At 45.6% G+C, this 22,088-nt stretch overlaps 1 protein-coding gene across 1 annotated transcript in view; it reads left to right on the forward strand.

Annotated features, from left to right (window-relative positions):
• The window catches only part of PRDM6 (PR/SET domain 6), a 102,366-nt gene that overhangs the window by 64,888 nt on the left and 15,390 nt on the right, over positions 1-22,088 (forward strand). Inside the window, exons 3-5 of the mRNA XM_044263827.1 lie at positions 5,333-5,460; positions 9,005-9,129; positions 20,684-21,026. Of these exons, the coding sequence (XP_044119762.1) occupies positions 5,333-5,460; positions 9,005-9,129; positions 20,684-21,026 (596 nt within the window). The remainder of the gene's footprint in view (positions 1-5,332; positions 5,461-9,004; positions 9,130-20,683; positions 21,027-22,088) is intronic.

The following is a 22,088-nucleotide window of genomic DNA, read 5'->3' on the forward strand; positions in this document are numbered from 1 at the left end:
TAGATTCATGTTCTAGGAAGGTAAGATCATAGGAGAGAGTGGTGCTCCCTGATATCCAGGATTGTGATAAATGCACGGTTTTCCCATGGTAGTTTTCAGCTAATGCCATGTACGGTTCATAACTGAGAATGTGTGATCATTATTTGAACCACATGTGTGGCGTCCCAGTAGATATTATTGGATTGAAAACTGCAAAAATCCCCTTAAAAAGGTAAGAATTAGCTTTCCCCTTTATCTCTCCAGTTCCATTGATAAAAGAGAAAAAGAGAAAGTGCAGACCGAAAACAATGGTTTGAAAACAGCAACAACATCACCACCAAAGAAATCAGTGCCTGATAATGTAGTGATAGGTATTACAAATATTTTCCCAGGAGGATAACTCAGATAGCATTTTTAACCTTGAGTAAGATAGCCTGCTTCACTCTTTTAACAACACATGCAAAAACCAAACTACAAAGAAATAAATGCCTAGGTTTTCATATATTTTTCTCTTTGATTTTTTTGAAAAATAATCCAAAAAGCACAAAATATAATGTGTAAATGTCAGTTTACAGGTCAGCAAAAAAGTAAGTGTTAAGATTTTGCCGTATTTGCTTCAGATTTTTTTTTAAAGAAAAATGAAGCTTTTCAGATAAAACTTCAGATAAATTCCCTTTATTTTGTTTCCATTCCTTTTTTTTCCCAAGGCTGGTGCTCTGATAAAGTTATCAGGAACCTTTCCAGTGTGTTTTCAGAATTTTACTCTATATGTAATTATTTACATGTATATTGCAATATGCTAGCATAAAATATGCTATTGTTATTTTTTATATTTTGAAATGTTAACAAATGGTATCAAATGTATCTGTCGGCACCCTGTTCTTCTTAATCGGCTGCTCTCTGTTCTTGATGTTTATCCATATCAACCCAACCTGAATACAAACAGATCTCGTTCATTTTCTTTAAGTGTCTTATACTGTTGTATTGGATAATTAAAGCACAATTTATTTTTCTTACGATGATGGATAGTTCAGTATTTCTCACTATTTACTATTACAAACAATGCTACATGAATGCCCTTGGACTTGTCTCCTTGGGCACACATATGGGGGTTTCAGTGGAAAAGTTCCCTAGAAGTGATATTGCTGAGTCCTAGGATTTATGCATCATCAGCTGTATTTTGATGTTGCCAAAGTGTTTTCCAACATGACTGTGCTTTATTTACAATCCTTTTCAGGAAAGCTGGAGCTAGCTTGCTTACTTTCTTTCCTTCTTCCTTTTTTATTTGTCTTTTTTTTTTTTTTGGAGCTAACTTTCTAAAACCAATATGTCAGATATACTTGCTATAGTTTTAAGACTATTTTACTGCAAAATTTTACCTTCGTTACATGAATTTCCCACACTTTCACCAGGTCATTTTTTTGGCTGCTTCAGAAAGAATGGAGCAAGTACTAAAACTTTGGTTGTTTCATGTTCATTTAGAACAGAGCACAAAGTCTAAAGCAAAACTATGCTTTATTTCAGCGTTCTTCCAGAATGAATCTTTCTCTTCATATAAATTTCACTCTCTTGCCTTCATTGTCACTGCTTGAATGAATCAAATTTCTGACCTTTTTAACATATTTGTAGATCCTGAGAGGACTGTCTCAGCACTTTGTGCATGGGTTTTGGTATTTTTCTGCTTATTTTAAATCTTTTGAAATGAAAGGAAAGGAAAATGAATGTTGGTGTCAGCATTAATTAATCTCCTTAAATTCCTTCAGTGTTTAAAGACCTACTAGGTATCTAATTTAAAATTTCATTTTAGTGTCACACAGATGTAGATGTTAACACAACCTCCAAAAACACCTTCCTGAACTTGAAATTGTTGCTCTAACCTGCAACTTGCTGAAGCATTTCTTCACTTGAAGTTCCTTCCATCTTGGAGGAAGAAAGTCAGCCCCCACGTCCGGTAGAATAGATGGATAGAGGTACCGTGTCCTTGTATGGTTCAGTTACTTGAGGAGTTTCATGGTGGGGAGGAGTCGAGGGAGAGGAAGAGAGAGAATCTTAAGCAGGCTCTATGGTCAGCACGGAGCCTGATGTAACACTCGCTCTCACAACCCTGAGACCATGACCTGAGCTGAAATCTAGAGTCGGACACCTAACTGACTGAGCCATCCAGGCACCCCCACATACCCCCTTTTTAAACACAGGGAACGCTTAAATGGAAACAAAGTTGAACTGATGATGGAGAGTAATGATGAGGCTCAAATGAGTCCCTAGAGCTTTTCTGAGGAGATCATCCTTAGTTCCTGTTTAGGCTTACATTTCGGTATCTTGGTTTTCCCGCTTTTAATTCTTCTTCTACCAGAGAAATAAGTAAGAAATATCATCAGTACTTTCTTGCCCATTGTTTCTTTCCCAAAAAACACTGAGCTTAAATGTTAACTCTTAACAGCACGGACCAGAATGGGTCCAGGATTGTCCTGAGTCAGTCAAGTAGGCAGACATATATTTTTGGTCTCTCTAAATAACGTTGATAGGAGGTGCTGGTCTTGTTAGCACAATGAGCCCTGTTGAGGAAATGCCACATGCTATGAATCTACGTTGTTGGGACTTGATATTTTATGACGCTTAGGAAGCTTTTATTTTGGCAGGGGAGCTTAGGTGAGATGGATGTGATCAGATTTGTTTTTTGAAAGATCTGTCTGGCCACGGTGTAGAGACTTGGAAGGTGCAAGAGGGATACACTCGGAAAACACTTAGGAGGCAGATTCACCTGGATTTGGTGATGGCCAGGTGCTGGGGGCCAGGGGAGAAAAACCACATCGAGGTTGAGTGAGTTGCCTCAACTCTGATTGGGTACACAGCTATGGGATCTAACGGAGCACCTGAGATTTTCATCCCGGTTCTGTATGAAATGGTGTAAAATCAGTGAAGCCTCATGCCCTGTGGTGTGCTGTGTGATGCTGGGGAAAACCCTTTACAAATATCCATCTACTTTCCCTCCGGGCAGGTAGGAGGCAGGCAAAAATGGTTGGATTCCTGTAGTTACATCGTTGGGGGAATGTAGGAAGAAACCCCTTTATATTCATTTTCAAGGCCGATTGGCTAGTGTAATTTGTTCAGATGAGCCATCATTCTTGGTAGCAGCCACTATAGGTAAAGGTTAGGATGTTGTTGGATTTTTAAAAAATATTTATTTATTGGAGAGGGAGGGAAAGAGAGCAAGAGAGAGCGGGCACCCACATAAGAGCAGGGAGGGGGAAAGCAGGCTTCCCACTGAGCAGGGAACCCGAAGCGGGGCTTGATCCCAGGACCCTGGGATCATGACCTGAGCCGCAGGCATGGCGCCGACTGAGGCACCCAGGCGCCCCACATGTTAGAGTTTTACGTGCTGTTGATGCCATTAGCTAGGAGCACAAAGGAGACTTATACTTCTCAGAATGCTTTTTAATTATTTTCACCAGCATCTCTCAAGGAAAGTTTGTTCATCAGGGAAGGATAGGGCAGAGGGCTGGGTCATCAACATTTTTGGCTCCATTTTAGATAAACATTGGTGTCTGAGGAACTGATGGCTTTTGTTCAGTGTCGCACGGGCTGTCAACAGCAAACTCGGGGTTGAGGCTTTGAATCTTTTAGCTTCTTAAAAAGGACACAACAACAGTAAGCACAACAGAATAACTACCATGGGATTGAACCGAAATGCAAAGCCCATCGTTCGTTTCCTCAGGGAGCAGATGTATCCGCCGTGTGAAATGATTCTGTTCTCTGCCCTGATCCTCAGACCAGGAATTTAAAAAGGTCATTAATCTTAAATATAATATAATCTAGGAATCTCTTTATTTGTCCCAGGCGACCTTAATTATCAGCTATGATCACGCTCTCACACTACCCAGTTAAAGTTTCTCCAATAGTTGCCTTCATTAGATTGATGTCTTTTATTTGGGGGGAGGGGGGTTAGTGGAAAGGTTGGGAGTGGAGACAAATGAGTTGAAGAAAAGCAAAAAAAAAAAAAAAAAGTCAGCTGTTTAAAATGACTGGAGATAATAAAAGAAACTGTCATCACTAAGCCCTCTGGCCCCCAGAACAGAAATACTGAGCTAAATTAATATGAATGACAATAATAATTTTAGGGTCTACTGTAACCAACAAGTCTGTCTGTAAGACATATTCTCCTTGTCTGTTTGGAAGAGACTGGAAAGACTGATGGGAGGGTAAGAGACATGATTTGTCAGGATGCTTTGAGGAATACCCCAGCAGTTACCAGGATCCCCTCGCTGATTTTATTTGAAAAGGACCAGCCATACTGTGGTCCTTCTGAGAACTGTACCCCTTCCTTCCCGGATGCCCCTAGGACTGGGAGTCCCTTCTGGAGTTGCTGTATTTATGGAAACCCCTCATTTCCTACTCATCGAGACCATATCTGCCAAGGTGCCCAGGGCTGACCTGGTTTCCAGAGGTGGAAGCCAGTTACCTTGGTGGTCAGTGCTGACTCTGGGGAGGCACGGGACTGATGTTACGCATGAGAATTTTTGTCCCATGCTCTTTGCCTGGTTTGAAGCAGATTTGATTTCCTTGAAAATGATCTTAAAAGCAAATTCGCATAAGGTGCCTTAAAGCAATCTCAGTGAAGACACTGAAACCCATACAGAGCAGTTAAATTCTTTTTCTTGCTCTTTTTGAGGGTCTCTCTCTCTCTTTTTGACAGTCCTCCTTATAGTTTCAGAACCTGACAGCTGAAGTCCCACATCTTTTGCGATGTGATAGTCCATTTATTTCGTCTAAATCAGAGTGGGAGGAGATGTTTTATTTTTGTTTTTTGGTTTTTTGTTTTTGTTTTTGTTTAATATTTACAGTTCTGTGTATTTCCATAATGCTCCACCTGCTTTCTGCTGGGTGTCACTGAGCTTGTCCAACCGACGGTCACTGCCTCCCAAGGACCGTCGAACAGTTCCGTGTTTGAGCCCGGGGGCCTCCCATGTGGATGTTCCAGCCATGTCCGTGTGGCCTCTCCCTTCAGCTTGCTTTGTTTATCCAGCAGCTCATTACTTAAGAGTAGCCTGTCAAAATAGGTTTAAATATCCTTTGGGAAACATGGTCCCTCACATCCTTGAGATACCAGAAATATGTTGAATACAGGGAAGATGGGCTTGATAAGAAAAACATGGTCGACTTGCATCACCCAAGAATATTTTCCCCGTTATTCGGGTTGAGTTTCCACAGGCTCTGATGAGCCGCTGCCCCCCACCCCAAACAAACCTACAGGCCCTCCGTTTCTGCAGCCGGCACCTAAAGACACCGAGGGAAGCAGGGGAAATGATTGCTGATGATCTGTTCTAACTACTTGACCTTCTGACCTCTTCTCTAGATATATGACCAAGATGGGACACTACAGCACTTTATTGATGGTGGGGAGCCTAGTAAGTCGAGCTGGATGAGGTATATCCGATGTGCAAGGCACTGCGGAGAGCAGAATCTAACAGTAGTTCAGTACAGGTAAAGTATATCTTGATTTACCCCTTAACGGAGCTGCGGCCCTTCGGCTCGCATTGAGGAATTCAGGCCTGCTGCTGGTTGTGGAGAACCCCGCAGAAGCCTGCGGGGACGGACAGGGATTTCTTTCCCCAGGTTTCTGGAGGCTTCCTAAGTTCTTGCAACAGTCACGTCATGAAAATTGAGGAATAAAGGTGTTTGTGGAAGGTTTCTTTCCCCTGGGTGCACGTGGTCAGGCTCCTTCAGTGTCATCAACCCAGACATCCGCCAGGGCCTCTCAGTGAGCCTGGAAACCCCGCCCGTGTGGGGTGATCGCCCTTCCCCCATCCCCTAAGCAGACATGGGCTTGCACAGAAATTGAGCCCCAGACCCCTTGCAGCCCGTGCTCTGCAGGCTTGCTGCCTCCGGAAACTCTCCTTCGCACAGAGGCGTGGGAAACGGAGCACGAGCACCCACCCTGCCCGAGGGTTCCAGCGAGGCTGCTCTTCTCAAACTCGGGGGCTCCGCGGCAGGGGCCGAGCCGCCATCCCGTCTCCTGCTCCCTCGGAGGGTGCCAGAGCATTTGGCTTTGGCCCTTCGACAGTTCAGACTGTGTTTCAGGGGATGAGGCAGTTGCAGAGCCTAGAGAAGCCGCGGTTATCCTGCGAAGGGTGCGCAGAGCCCAAGGCAGGGCGAGTGGAGGCGGGGCCTGCCTCCCTCGTTTCCCAGAATCTCGTGGGTGGGGGAGGGGCCAGGTGGATTCCCGCCTCCCCTCGGTGCACCTGTCGGTCTGGCATCCCCACTTGGTGCTGGAGTCCAGACGAGAACCCAAAAACAGATCACAGAGGGGGAAACAAAGCCCTTTCCTCAAAATCCCTCGAAAACATGTGCCGGATAAATATATGACCTCAGTTATAAACAGCCGTGTTCCCTTTAGAATCAGAAGCAACCGTTTAGCTTTATTAGGCACCACAGACACATCAAAGCAGAAGGCCCTGTACTCGGCAACTTGGAGTCCTGCCTGTGGCTATTTATTTCCTTTCTTTCTTTTTTCTTTTTTAGTTTTTAAACATGAAGCCCTTAAAAAGGAAAAGGGGGGGGGAAGGGAAGGGGGAGGGGGCTTTCTTCCCCTTATAGGTTAAAGACTGCACGGATCTGGCCGCCTCTCCGAAGGTCTCCAGTTCAAAAGGAACCCATTTGGGCAGCGTGTGACTCACTGCCTTGGTTTCTCGTGCCGTTAAAGTTCATTAAATAATGGTTTTGGTGCAAGAGTGCATGGCGGTGTTCGGTTACACGGCCGTGTGCAGGCTCTAGAGCAGCCCCGTTTCTGTCATGAAGCTTTGATGAAACTCGAAGCTAGAAAATGAGCAAACGCTGTGCTTGTTCTCATTCGGGGGAGAGATCACCCCAGGGGAGCCCTTGAGGCAAACACTGAATCGGGGGGAAGCAAGAAGCCCCCAAGAGGAAGGTGGGCAAGTCAGTAAGTCAGTCACCTACCTGTCAGTCTGGAGTGGGTTTTACAGCTCCCCCTCCCAGGACGGCGCTTCAATGTCTAGATCTCTCTGCCGATCTGTTTTCGATTACTTCGGATCACTCTAAAACGAACTACAAAAACACAATTAAAAAAAAAAAAAAACTGGCATCCATCACCAGTGACCACGTCCAAGAGTAAGAAAATAGAAAAGTTGGACCCTGAAGAGCCAGCTTCATTTTTATTGTACATGAATGTCCTCTTCACGAAGAGTCAGCTGGTTTAGATTCATTCTGTTATGATTTGTAATATCTAAATGGAATTTTCTTCAAAGCACCCTTGATTGATTGACCCTTCGCTGAACGTTTTGTTTTTATTTTGAGGCTGACAATAATGTTTGTTGGCATGTGTTCTGCTTCGACTGCGTTGGGACGCCACGGAGCTATCTTTATGAGTCATCCAACCACAATACTAAATACATGTCAGCAAAGGAAATATTATCTGAAAAGGGAAAAATCCCTTTGAAGTGCTTCAACATGCAGAGATTTCTGCGAGCTTTGGAAGCTCTGCCCGCTTGTAAGGAACGGTGTACGCTTACACTTTTTTTCCCCCTCTCCTTCTTTTTTTTTTTCCCCCCTCTCGGCCTACTCAGTGCCTCAGAAGACCACCCATCGCTCGAAAACAGTTCTGCTCTTTCAGCGGCAAAGTGTGTCATTTGGTTTTAGCACATTCATTTGCCGGGCGCTGTGTTTATATTAAGGGAAGCCAAACCGAGAGATGAAATGTTACAAGGGTGAAGTACAAAGTCGACTCAATTTTTCTCAAGTTAGGAGATGCCAGTGATTTATAGCTCGGCTCCAATTTTGATTTTTTTATGTAGCAGTGGAAAGAATTAATAAAATGCACAGCTCTCGGAGTTGCGGGAGGGAGGCAGGGTGTAGTGAGGTCCGGACGACTGGCTGGAGTTTTTGTCAGATATTCATAGAATGTTGGGAAAAACATTCTGCTTAGCTAGCAGTGCCCTCGTGAGACAGAATGGCAGCAAGGAAGGAAAATAACAAGATAAATGAAATTTTTGCAGCTGCGAGTAAAATATTGAGAATCTGCACTTTTTTATTGATCTTTATGATTCTATTGCCAAGAGCCACTTTGCGGTGACGAAATATGTTGACAAGTGCATATCTCACTGCCGTGAAAAATGTGGTGAAGGATTCGCCTGATGTCTGCAGTGTTATACAAGGAACAAATTGCCGTGCTACAGCCAATTCCTTACAGATAGGCTAAATTTAAGGCCCACCAACCCTAAACACTTTTATCTTGAACTTGAGGCTCCTATGTGTAGCCATTCTTCATGGAGGAAACTGGTCACGGTCTCCTCATTTTTTCTTTCTTTCTTTCCTTTTTTTTTTTTTTTTTAAATCTGTGAGTTTTTCTTTACAGTACCGAAGCTGTTATGAAAAATGTTTATTTCTCAGTGCATTCCCTCTATCATTTCGCAAGGTAATCTTTCAGCCGGAGTCAAGCGCTCCCCTTGTATTTATTGAATTTCCATTCATTCCCCATAAGAGGGGTTCTCTTTTCTCTTGTATCAAACTTTAGGAGACAGGCAATGGGGAAGATTTTTTTTTTTAACCTCCCTCAGTCTTTCGATCCCAAAGCTGCTTCATTATACTGCAAATCTGGGGATTCCCAATGCCGAGTGGCGGGAACATGTGTCATGCTTTTCCTTCAAATCAGAAATTACTAGTATTAATTTATACAAGAGGGTGAGGCACCAGTGTCTGTGATTTGCCAAGAGACAGAATTTTCTCATTAGTGTGAGTTGGGATTTTTTTTTTTTTTTTAATGAGCCCTAGCTTTCTGTTATCTCTGTATCTGTCTCTTCAGCCCCAGTGTTCTGTGGAGGGACATTGTGGAAATAAACTGTAAGGTGTTTATTGCTCTGGGGTGCAGGCTCTGCTTGGTTGCTGGGAATGATAAGGTGGGGTGTACAGATTTTATTACAAACAAACTGTTTAGATGGAGCTGGGCAGAACTTTTTTGGGGCCGATAACAATGTACCTCTGACTAAGCTGGGTTTTCTTTTGTTTTGAATAGGTCGAATATATTCTACCGAGCCTGTATAGATATCCCCAGGGGCACCGAGCTTCTGGTGTGGTACAATGACAGCTATACGTCTTTCTTTGGGATCCCCTTACAATGCATTGCGCAGGATGAAAACTGTAAGACTTTATTTTAGCTCTGAATTCACCTCTCACAATACCTCTTTCTGAAAGCTAATATCTTAAGAGCATTGCTTGAGACTCCTGTCATACGGTTCGCTTTGATGCGTGTTGCAAATGTGCACGAGTCTGTTTCCTCGATTTCTCTTTCCCTCTGTTGTCCTTTGCTTTCTCACAGGGCGTCTCGACTTCCCACAGGCCCATCCTTGCTTCACCTGTTGACGATTCCACAACCATTGTCAGAGTTTTAAATGATCTCTGGCAGCAAGGTGAAGGCCACTGGTGTTTACTGAGTACCTACTATGTGTCTGGTTCCCTGCTTGCCTCCTAGTGGGGTGACCAGAGCAGAACAAGGTACAGCTCCTGCTCTCAAGCGATGCACCATCCAGCCAGAAGCACGCTATAGGCAAAAATGAAATAATGAGAAAACAGTGCTATGTAATGAGGAGAAAAAGCTCTCTGGTTAATGGGGGTGCCTCCTCCTAAGTAGTCCTTGGAGTGAGAAACGGTAGCAAAAATTGTAGACCTATCCCTGAGGAATTTGTCTCCCTAAATGTCTTAGTCTAAAACAAACCACATAACGTTCTTCTATCTTTATGACCGTGGCCATCGTTATCTCTAAAAAAATAATAATAATTTCTACCATCCAGGCAAATTCAAAACTTGAAGCCATTTCTACTCAAATTTGTATTTATGTTTTATCAATTTGGGGGAAAATATTTGAAGGTGATTTCCAGGATTTGGAAGAGAATGAGGTCATTCTGAGGGGTTTCCAGTGAGAAACAATGGTTTCCGGTGATATCATTTTTTTCCCCGTTGGCCCCAAACTGCCAAGGGATAATTGTGATAAGCTAATAATTTGGGATTATGTAACAGAAAAAGATGGAGAGAGAAGAGCTCTCTTGAACAAACTTCATTTTGAAAAAGAAGTGTTATTTTTCCTTTCCCACTGACTTTCTCTCTCTCTCTCTCTCTCACACACACACACACACACAATCTAAAAACGAAAAAAGTGTTCATGCTATTCCTGAGGAAAATGCGACAATTAGAGACATTTCTTTCCCACGTTGTCCTTATGTTCTTGGCGAAAAAACAGAACCCTCAAAAAGCGTATTCCTGTCAGCCTTCCCTTTCTCCTTTACCCTAACCCCAAACCAATCTCAAATCAAAGAAAGGAATCTTCAGACATTCAGTACCTTCCTCTTGCTTCTCAAGTTTCTACCAGAAAGTTCTTTTCTGCAGTCATGCTCTGGGGGAGTGTCTGAGGGAGTGCCTGTTTCCATGGAGGCAGATCTCAGTGTTGGACGTGCGTGTGTGGCAGGTGTTAAATGCAGCTATGCACACGTGACCAGTACATGCCATCTCCCCACGTCTCCAGGCCCTTGCTGTCCTCACACTAGACCACAGTCCTTGTATGGAAAGACCCCAATATCCGGCCCCCTGACCTGCCAACATGGACCTATCTCCTGAATCTTGACGTACCCCCATCTTCTGGAGTATGAATTGATCTGTAGGCATGTCCAAAATCCTGTAAGGTCTTCTGTTTCCTCTAACCGAACTCACTACAGATCTGAAGACTGTATTATTATAGTCCTATGAGTTGTGAGCAAGTCTTACTTATTGTGGTGTGCATGTCCAGAAGCGTCTGAGAATAAGCCTGTCAAAGCCTCGACAGTTTGTTTTGTCCTCGGAGCTATCTTTATGAGTTGCTCGGAGCCCAAGGATGTGTTCGCTCCGTGCTCGGGTGTTTATCGGACACCTGCAGTGGGCCTGTGTGTCTTTATAGGTCCTACAGATACAGCAGCCAAGAATTCCTGCCTCATGCAGCTTACATTCTAGTGGAGGGAGACAGATTAATACATGACTAAAGAAGTGGGTACAACGTTGTTTGTTGGGTGGTAACGCTTTGTAGAGAGATGAAAGCAGAGAAGGGAGGAGGCATGCCAGGAGTCGGGAGTTGTGGCTTTTCCGAGTGATCAGGGTAGGCCCCACTGGGATTGTGGTCTTGGGGTTGAGATCTGAGGAGGGGAAGGGTCAGCCACGTGTTGTTTGGAAGAATGGTGTTCCCGGTGGTGAGGTGAAGAGGGTAGAGGCCCTACGATGGGGATGTCCCTGGCCTGTTGGAACAGTGTTTCCAGGGTCAGCAAGGGTGTTTTGGAGCGAATGAGGTGAGAAGGTCACTTCGTTATCAGGTGGGGCATGAACAAGGACCCCCTGGCAGAAGCCTGGCTTTTCCTCAGTGTGGGCCATGCGAAGGGCGCTTACAGTGGTGCTTAAGTTTTGAGCAGAAGAGTGCTGTATTCCGACTGCCATTGTTAAGAGGATGACTCTGGCCACTGATTGGAGACCAGACAGCAAGGCTTGGGGGTGGAGCAAGGAATCCAGTTCCAGGCTCTTGCAGGAATCCAGGGGGAGAGATGATGGTGGTGGTTTGGGCCAGTGTAGACATGGTGGAGGCGGTAAGAAGTGGTTGGATTCTGGATGCATTTTGAAAGTAAAGCCAACAGCATTTGCTGGCACCTTAGGTGCTGAATGAGAGAGAAAGGAGTCAAGGATCACTCTAGGGCTTTGGTCTGAGGAACCGGAAGGATGGAATGACCGCTTCCTGAGTTATGAGGGAGAAATGGAAACCACCATGGAAATGACTTCTTGGGGAATGCATTTCTTACCCTTGATGTGATCTCTGAGGTGGAAGTCATACATTTGCAACCTTGCTTCCACCTCATGATGCTGTTACATAGGATCGGGCTGGAGGAACTGGGGGGTCTTGTGTGCCATTCACAGTCACCTGACAGTAGGTATTCAAGAGCGTACCATCTGGTCCTTGGATTCGGTGCCGAAGTGCCGACAAAAGGGTATTTTCTGGAAACACCAGACTCCTAGTCTCCGACTGCTTAAAGCACTCTTGAGGTTGCTGATTATTGAATTCCATTAACTCTCCCAGGGTTTCTGTCGTATCATTTAGCACCTGAAATCCTCAGAAGAAAAACTGAAAAACCGCAGCAGCTCAAAGTACTGTGGATTCAGGAGGTAGACCAAGCGGCTCTTGTGCGTGGAGTTCTGAGCTCAAAGTGAGGGTGGAGGGCAGTTTGAAGAAAATGAAGTCATTGATGAAAATGCTCCATGGTGACAATCCCCCCTTCCCCCGAGGGTATTACAGGAATTTTATTTCAGTTCCTGTCTCCAAGTCATATATCTGTCATGTGATTGGCCACCCAAGAAACCGGCGGAAAGCTTCATCAGATAGCGTAGGGGAGATATATGACTTTAACTCTAAGATGGATTCTCATTCCACAGGATTCATGGAGAGAGCCAGGACTGCTTTATAATGTGGGCTCCTTCTTCTGCACACAGAAAATACTGGGTGTGATTTAAAAGCACAAATGTGTGAAAGGGCATGGACAGATAATTTAACAGATAGCCTTCCACAGCCCTGAGTAATTTAAATCATCTCAACTGGATTAGCAATTCAAAGACAATTTTTATCCCACTGAGCTAGCCACAAAATAAATCAGATACCTTAAAAAAATAAAGGCTTCTGGATACCAGAGACTTAGGTGACAAAATGCCTCAGCAGAGCCTCCTTGTCGGGCCACGGACACGCACCAATTAATAAGCGCCTCCTGGAGCAGTCTGGAGACTTTTGTCACCATTATTTGAAGGGATGAAACATCTCAGCCCCGTAGTTTCCTTTGTTAACAAAATGGTTACGTGGCCCAAGATGTTCAAGGAAAACGTGATTTTACTTAGCGAATAATACTTCCTGAGCATTTTCACGTCTTAAAAGATCATTTTCCTCCCCTGGTCCTTTCAACGATGCAAGTACACGTTTCCTCCTGAGTGGGTGCGGTGGGCTGAGGCTTGAGAGACCGTCCCCTCCAGGGGCTCCCGTGAAACAGTGGGCGCCCTCAAGGTGGGCACCCTCAAGACAAGCCCCTGGAAGCTGCAGGGCCTCAAAGAGAAGACAGCGTTTCACACAGACCTTGGGGCTCTGGAAGCAATTCCTCTGTTTCTTTCTTTTTTTCAAAAACCAGGGTTGTAAATGTAATAGAGCTCCAAGGAGAGAGCTGCTCCATCCATCGTGGGCCTTTCTGAAGAGCCCGAAGCAAAGCCGGTGTCGACAGATTGCCTCCGTGAGGAGGAACGAGGCTCCCCAGAGCTTCCGGTGGGGGATTAGCTCCCACCGAGTGTCAAGACCATAGTGTGTTCATATTCATTTCAGAGGAAATTAAAAAAAAAAAAAAAAGGAATCAATGTTCAACAAGTCTCCCTGCTGCTCTTTCTGCCTTGGCCTTGTGACACCAAGGTAGAGGAATGTGGACCTCTTCGTCCCTGCCGCAGTTCCCACGCTGACATCAGCGCTGCCTCTTTCTCTCGATTGTACAGAGCAGGAAACAAAAAGGGGTTCCTCTGCATAAGGCCCCTCACCCCTGCTGTCTGGCCGACAGGGAGGAGCTAGGCCCAGGCTCAGGTCTTACGTCTGGGAAGTTGGAGAAGCTTGCAGTATTGTCGGGTCGAGCCCTGGGAGGAGGAACACGGGGATGACAGGCCCAGGCCCTGTCCTCAAGTCTAGAAGAAGGCACGTGAGCACACAGAAACACAGCAGACACAGTGCAGGAACCTGGTGACGCGGCCGTGGGCATGAAGCCGAGCTGAGGGGGATTGTGCCGAGCTCTAGTTTAGCTGGGAGACGTCTAGGTTCTAGGCCCCTTGTCTACCATGCGAAGTTGGGTTTGCCCTTCTTCAATAAGTCCAAGAACTGGAAGTTACTGTTCCATCTCTGACTGAGGACCCGAAAAAGACTCCCCACCATCCAGGAAGCCAAGGAGCTATGTCATCTCAGGCCGCTGGGAAAAACCGAGTGCTGCTCTGTAAAAACCAGCCCTGGCCCTTGGGGTGTTATGGGGCTGGATTTTGTACTACCTGCTGGCTATAGAAACCTTGGGCCAACAAACAAACAAAGATCGGTCCAGAGCCGCAGAAACCTGTAGGGTGCTAGAAGAAGCAGAGAGAAGCCACCCCATAGGGATGCCTCTGTATCTGCAGGGACTCCCAGCAGAAGACGGCACCGCTGGAAAAGCACCTGCAGCAAGAAGTGACCAAAAAACACAAGCAAGTCCACTGTCCTGAAGGATTTGATCTCTCTGGGTACTTGGGAATGCTGATGTGTGCTACCTAGATTGCAACCTTGTTATTAGCTCGAGGCACTCATCCCCCAGTTTGTGGGAGAAGAAGGGGCTGTCAGCTTGCAGATGAGTTTGTCTTCAGGAATTACCTTCTGCCTAAGAGAGCATCTCTGCCCTCAGCCGTGCTGCCCTTCCATGCAATCCATGTCCAGTGACCGGTCGATGTGGGGGCTACTAAGGACTGCTTCACCTGTCCCAGAGCAGGAGAACTGTGAAGTACCTCCCTAGCTCCGGAGCTGTCCATCTCCTCCATGGACACGGTCCTCCTGCCCTCAGAACTGCAAATCTCCATTTCAGAGTCTTTTCCCCAAGGACCCGACTTAGGTATTTCCAGATTTGTATTTCTAATCCAGATCCTCTCTACTGAGCTTCATATTCCTGTCCACTTATCTACTCCACCTCTGCCTTTGGTATCTCACCAGAGTGTCCAGCTCCGCATGTACCATCGAAACCATTCTGCTTCTCCCCCAGTCCAGTAGCTCACCCCCATTCATCCAGTTCTTTCTAGAAACCCCAACACCTCACTCTCACTCACCTTTCTCTCCAATCAGCTACAAAACCCTGTTGATTAGGTATTCTTACATGCGCTTCTTTTCATCTCTTCTGCTACCCCTTGGTCAATGAGAGCATCAGCTTTGGCACGGACTAGTGCAGTAGTCTCCAGCACGTCACATTTTCCTCGGCGGCGTCACAACGGCCCAAGTGAAGTCTCATTGATTTTCTTATTTTATTGTTTCAGCTCATTTGTGTGTTTTGTTGCTAGGGAATTTGGTTCCATAGGTAAAAATCCAGGAAGTGCTATGGACATATAAATCCCCTTAGAAGTCAGTTGATAGATAACCAGATCTTCTTCCAGACATTTGTGTGTGTGTGTGTGTGTGTGTGTCTACTCTATTAGATCATATTCTCCCTCACTTTCTCTGGCTCTCACTCTTCTCCTTGCCCTTTTCTGCAGATAGTAACGTACTATATGCAGTGTTCTGTACCTCACTTTTTCATGTAACGGTGTAGAGTGGTGATGCATTTAGAGCATAAATCTCATCACCTCATACCCTAATTTAAAACCCTTTCTTGGATTGCCATTACTCTTATAATGAATCCCCAGTTCTTCAGTACAGTAGCCCATGGGCCATATAGAGTCTCCAGAAAGTACTTTGTGTGGCTCCCATCGTGCTTGACAGAATGAGAATTTGAGTGTTGTTGGACTGGCCATGCCCCATTCAGTTTGTTACAGATCCTACATCCTCTCTTGAGCTCCTTCGCTGCTCAGCATCCACACAGACACTATGGCCGAGCTGCCCACATTTCATCTTCTTGCATTGTCTTTTTTCCTCCTTCCCACCTGATACCTGCATGCCCTATAGGACTCACATTCAAGGTCACTACCTTACAGAAGCTGCCCCTCACACCCCAACTGTAACCACAGAAGTGATACGCTTTCTAGGAACCCCTTCGTATCTCTCATAACATGCATCTGCTTGTAGCAACACGCATACGTTGTTCCCATTTTGTTCTTTCTGAACCTGGGAGATGCCTGGCAATGAGTGGTGATTGTTCACAGAGCAACCTGCAATTGATGGCATTTTAGATTTGATGAAACAGAGTAAGTACATATTTGTAAAGACTTTGTTTGGTATCTGTCTCTCTCACTGGAGTGTAAGTGGCCTGAGGCCAGGGGCTGGGGCTTCCTTATTGCTGGAACCCCACAGCACCAGGGGTGTCAGGCACCGAGTGGACGCTTATTAGGTATTTGTGGGCTGAATGAATGGACGAAGGTTTGTTTTGGGGATTCTGCATTTGCCGTTCCCAGCCTTTTCATTTGCCTGGGTTGGAGGAGTTCATGTGGTTCCTTGACACTAGATCCTTTCGGACTTGGAGAGTTTGCTCTCTACTTTTTCATCTTTGGTAGGCGGAAGAGACTGTACTAGCTGGGTGTGTCATTGTCAGGTCACTTTGGTTAGTCATCTCTGGGCATCTTGCATTTGTCTGGACGGGCTGTCTCCTCTCTGATAAGGTCCTGTGTCTTGTTAATACTTTGAATTGTTGTAGGCAGCGGCGAGGCTGCCTTTCAGGAAGAACAGCTTTCAGTGTCCTTTAAGTCCTGCTTTAAAAAAGCTATACTTCGGGGCACCTGGGGCGCCCAGATGGATCAATCAGTTAAGCATCTGCCTTTGGCTCAGATCATGATGCTAGGGTCCTGGGATCGAGTCCCGAACTGGGCTCTCTGCTCAGTTGGGGAGCCTGCTTCTCCCTCTCTGCCTGCTGCTTCCCCTGCTTGTGTTCTCTCTCTCTCTCTGTCAAATAAATAAATAAAATCTTTTTAAAAATGAATAAAAAATGAAAAGCTATCCTCCCTCGATTTCTAGGGTCTTATGGAAATGTGTAGAAGCTCTGCAGGACAGTTTAGAGCTCAGATTCATTGCTATTTTTCCCGTCTTTACTTTTTCTTCTCTCTGCATTACATGCTCATTTCATTCAACAGGATTGAATTGAGCCATACTTAGAGTAGAGGAGTGTATACCAAAAGGGAAGTAGTGTCTCATTGTTGCTGCTTACAGTTTAAAAGCGTATTACCGGGGACGCCTGGGTGGCGCAGTTGGTTGGACGACTGCCTTCGGCTCAGGGCGTGATCCTGGAGTCCCGGGATCGAGTCCCACATCAGGCTCCCAGCTCCATGGGGAGTCTGCTTCGCTCTCTGACCTTCTCCTCGCTCATGCTCTCTCTCACTGTCTCTCTCTCTCAAATAAATAAATAAAATCTTTAAAAAAAAAAAAGCGTATTACCTCTGCTCTCAGGCATCACAGAGAAGGCAATAACGAGAAAGAGCATAATTTAATTCCAGCCATCTGCACCGTTATTGCCTGATACTATTACTACCTCGGATCCCATATATCCCAGATTATTATACAAACTGGTGTAAATTCTTCTTTATTACCATGTTGACATTGATCATTAAAGTTAAATTCATTTGCCCACCAATTCTCATGCTTCGTATAAAGGGGATGTGACCTTAACCATTTTGGGGAAAATTAATTTATTAGGTTATTTTTCAGGAGAGGTGAGAAGTCAGAATTTACAATCTGTACGTAAAGTTGCCTTTGCTTTAATTTCCCCCAAAGGCATTATATTCCTCTTCCCGCGGCGAAGCTTCTGGCTGGTGACCCTGCTCTCATGCGTGCTAGTGGTATCCTCATTCAACGATCTTTCCACCGTGCCTTCCTGTTGGTCTGGCGCTTACCACCCTGCAAGAGCTTCGAGTTGCCTGAAAATGTGTGGGTTCCCCGGTAATTTGTCGCTTCTGGATTAGTTATAAACAGGCGACACAAAACGGGTTCTGCCCTGATCTCTGACAATGCTGCTGTTACTTTTTGCTAGAAAAGGACCAAGCCCCTGTGTCAAATATCCCTCCTTACCTTTCAGTGCCGATTTTTAGAGTAGTAGTCTGTGTGCGGTGATTTTTTATTTTTGGAAGCCTAAATTGTGTGGACAGATTTCATATTGATTATACACTTTTGCCTCAGAGGTCAAAATTACACATAAATATTTACCTATAAGATAAAGACGGACACACATGAATGTGTACATGGGTGTGTAAAGGTGTATATATAGCATGTATGTATATGACATACATGTTTATAGGATATAGTTACACACACACACACACACACACACACACACACACAGAGAAAACACTGTACTAGCCATAAAATGTTCCTTTTATTTTTGAAAAACAGCTTGTGAGCAGTGACAAGATACAAGTGTGGCCAGAAAAAAGAATGCCTTGTAAGTTAGAAGGCTAAAGCTTCCAGCTCAGCTGTCTTTAACTGCCTGTGTGACCCTGGGCACGTGCCAGTATTGGACCTTCTGGGGCTTCAGCTTTTTTGATTCATAAGAAGAGAGGGTTGGTTTAGATCTGTGATTCTCAAACCCGATGGTCCATGAGAAGCACTTGGGGGAGTTTCTAAAGTTCAGATGTCCAGGTCCTATCAAGAGAGTCTGATTCATTCATTCGTTTGTTTGTTTGTTTGTTTTTGACAGAGGGAGAGAGACAGCCAGAGAGGGAATACAAGAAGGGGGAGTGGGAGAGGGAGAAGCAGACTCCTTGCTGAGCAGGGAGCCTGATGCAGGGCTCCATCCCAGCACTCTGGGATCATGACCTGAGCCAAAGCAGTCATCTAACAACTGAGCCACCCAGGCACCCCTGATTTAATTTTTTAAGAGCCTCTCCTGTGAGTATAAATGTGCATTCTGCTGCACAGACCCTAGGGTCTCCCCAGGTCTGTCAGTCTCTTGCTTTCCTTTCCCTTCCCAAGACAGGATGGGCCATGCTGCCAGGGCCCCATAAACAGAGCTGTTCCTTTTGGTGTTATTTGTATCATAGCTGTATCATTGTATCATTGCATCAGAGCTGATACAGCTGCATAGCTGTATCAAAATTCTACAGAACATTCTCTGGGTTGGAGAGTCCTTAATGGCAACAGTCCACTCACACTCCACTGAGAATGGCACCTCCCTGTCCACCCAAACATGGAGCCTCCTGGTGGTCACTGCCCACCACCATTCCCTCTTCGCTGTTGAACTGCTTGAGTTTGTGTGCTACATAGGCATCTTCGTGATGGTCTGTGGCAGGGAAGGACAGAAGCCCCCAGGTCATCTGTGTTCTTCCATGTGGCCTTGAACCAGTGGTCCAGAGCCATGGTTTCCTTCCCACCCCCTGTCTTTTTGCCCTTCAACCTCTTCCAGTTTTTTGGTCTCTGATTTTCTTCTCTTGCCCACCCTGTAAACTTTCATCTCTTTGACCCCTGAAATAACCAATAAATGCATGTTATCGATGCAGGAGTTACTTAAAACAAGAATGGTAGTTTCAAAGTGTGTTAGGTTCTGATCCCTTCTGCCCATGTGAGTTGACCAGCAAGTGCATGAGCCAGATTATTAGCAACATAACAACTTAAAAAAAGAAACTGATTTCACCTCTCTTAGTCTCCCGTCCTCAGAAGTGTTTCTTACTTCTAGTTCTTTCCCCACCATTGCAGTCCACATCCATCTTTCCTCCTTCCAGTCTCTTCTCTACAGTGGTGGGAATGGTGGCTACCGTTGATGGGAGGCCTCATGAGGGACGCTTTCATTGTCTCATTTACATGTCCTAACAGGAGGTTTCAGGATGAACCCCGCGCTCCTTAGGGCGCCACATCTGTGGAGTAGCAACCGTGGCATTTTCTAAATACTGTCTATGCATTGACTTAATCCTCAGGGTGACCCATTTTACGTTTCGCCAAGGACAAAATTGGGGATTTCGACTTTCAGACTAGCCAACCATCCCAAGACTGATAAAGGTAGTGCAGTTAAGATAGAGGACATCTCAACCACTTCGCCATGCTCCTGTTACTTCTAGGATTCTTCCTCCCACTGGCCTCCTTTTACAGATGGGGAAACTGAAGCACAGGGAGTTTTGTGGGTTTTTTAAAATAACTTACCTAAGATCACCAAGGTAACAGAAGGCAGAGTCAAGATTTGACCCCTGGTCTTTCTGATTCCAAAACCCGAGTTGCTGGCACGCTACTCTGTTGCCCACCCCCCCACTCTTACCTTAGTTGCTGCACCCTGTCTGTAAATCACACCTGACTCAAACCCACCCTGAACACTTTTCTTGCACTCTCTGTACAGAAACACTCTGTGTCTGTTTCCTAGGTCTGATGTCTTTTATTTATTTGGACTTTAAGGAGTCTTTGAGATTTACCTCCTCTTATATCCCTTATTCCCACGGTGTTGAGAACCCATTCCTGCTTGGTCAGCCTGTCTCCATCACCGCCCCACCAAGGTGCCAGACTTCTGTCTCCAGGTGTCGTTCACATTGCTGCCTTCATCTTTCAGCCTGTGCTTCTGGAATGTTCTGTGCTGGCAAGGTCCAGTGGAAGGCCTGAAATCCCGAGGGCCTGTATCTCTACCTTCTCAGCATTGCTCACGTTTACCCTCTGTGGGCAGCCACCCTTTCTCTCCCCCTCCTTTGCTGTTTTTTACTTCTGAACGCCCTCTAAACCTCAGAGGCAGTGTGGAGTCTCATTCTGAAGACTTTATGCCTCAACCTGTAAGTGAACTCTGTGAGGCACAGACAGCGTGCCAACAATCCTGAACGTATAGTATTTGCTAAATAAGTAGGCATTGAGGGAGCTAGGAATTTGCAAAAAGCCTGCTTCCCCCACCCCCCGAGGCAAAGAGTCTTCCTGTGTTACTTTGGAGTCCAGAAAAAATTTTAAAATCTTGATCTGTAGGATTGTTTGTTTTGTTTGTTTGTTTTTAAAGTGTGTGTTATTGTGTTTATTTTCAAGGCCTGCAAAACTGATCTTGTCACCCTCTTGCTGTTCTCCCAGTAAACGTGCCCTCGACGGTCATGGAGGCCATGTGCAGACAGGACGTCCTGCAGCCGTTCAGCAAGAGCGGCAAGCTGCCCCCTGCCACCCAGCAGCGCTCCGTGGTCTTCCCGCAGACTCCCTGCACCAGGAACTTCTCTCTCCTGGACAAGTCTGGGCCCATGGAATCAGGATTTAACCAGATCAACGTGAAAAACCAACGAGTGCTCGCGAGCCCAACTTCCACCAGCCAGCTCCACTCGGAGTTCAGCGACTGGCATCTCTGGAAATGCGGCCAGTGCTTTAAGACTTTCACGCAGCGGATCCTCCTACAGATGCACGTGTGCACGCAGAACCCCGACAGGTAACCCCGAGTCTTGCTGCTCCCCACGCAGGGCGACCTCATGGCTTGTCTTCTGCCCGCCGGGCTTCCGGGCGCCTCCTCCGGCCGCACTGTGCCTGCGTGGGGGCTATGGAGGGGCGGGGTGGGGGAGAACCCTGTGATGGGTTCTGGAACCCAGCAGGTGTGTGCGTTCTGGAAGGGCACAGATGAATGGTGGGGCCCCTGCTGGACTTTATGGTCGAGACGGGCTGTGGGTTATGGGGAGGACTCTGCTCTTGGTGTCCACGCTGTTCTGCCCATGTCCAACAGGGAGCAAAGTAGATGGCGCACGCCTGAATATCATAGCTGGAAAAATGAGGTCAAGCTCATCAGAATCCTCTCTGTCTTCCTAAGATAATATAGCTGGCTGCTCTGCTTGCTGTCACAGTCATTTCAGGGTTCACCTCCAGTGTGCCGTGGGTATGAACTTAATTAAGTACTAAGAGGTAATGAATTGGAATTTTTTGCTTAGTACTATTTTTCTTCAGAGCATGCAAAGCCATAAATCCTGCAAAGCTGTCAAAAGGAAATACCTACTCGGCCAGTGATGTGGAGGAAAACAGATGCCACTTATTCAATAAACTAATATCCACACAGAAGAAAAATGTTGACTAGATACCTCAGAGTCAAAGTTGGTTTGAAAGTTTGTCAATAAAGAATTTTATGGCCATGAACTGAGGATGAAATTTAGCTGAACAAGTGAATTAAAATTTCAGGTGCTCTGACGAGTGGCACAGTAGATATAATGGAACTATTATTTATGAATCAGAACTGGTTTATTCGACAGTCTGGATAGCTAGGAGCGCAAAAGACAAAAATCAAAATAATTCAATAAGAAAGGAGTGTGTTTTCTCTCTCTCTCCTTCATGTCCTGTGAAAAATTTGATTAAACCCCAGATATCCAAGAAAAGCCTTGAAAACGCACTTTGCATAGAAACGCCGGAAAGGATTTTTTGGAAGGAGGATGGGAGACTCGGAGGCAGGTCTTCTGAATTATTTTCTTAATTTGGCCACTGATTCACTTAAGTCACTCATACTCTCTGC

This window comes from Neovison vison, chromosome 1, assembly GCF_020171115.1.
Source record: "Neovison vison isolate M4711 chromosome 1, ASM_NN_V1, whole genome shotgun sequence".
Lineage (NCBI taxonomy): Eukaryota > Metazoa > Chordata > Mammalia > Carnivora > Mustelidae > Neogale > Neogale vison.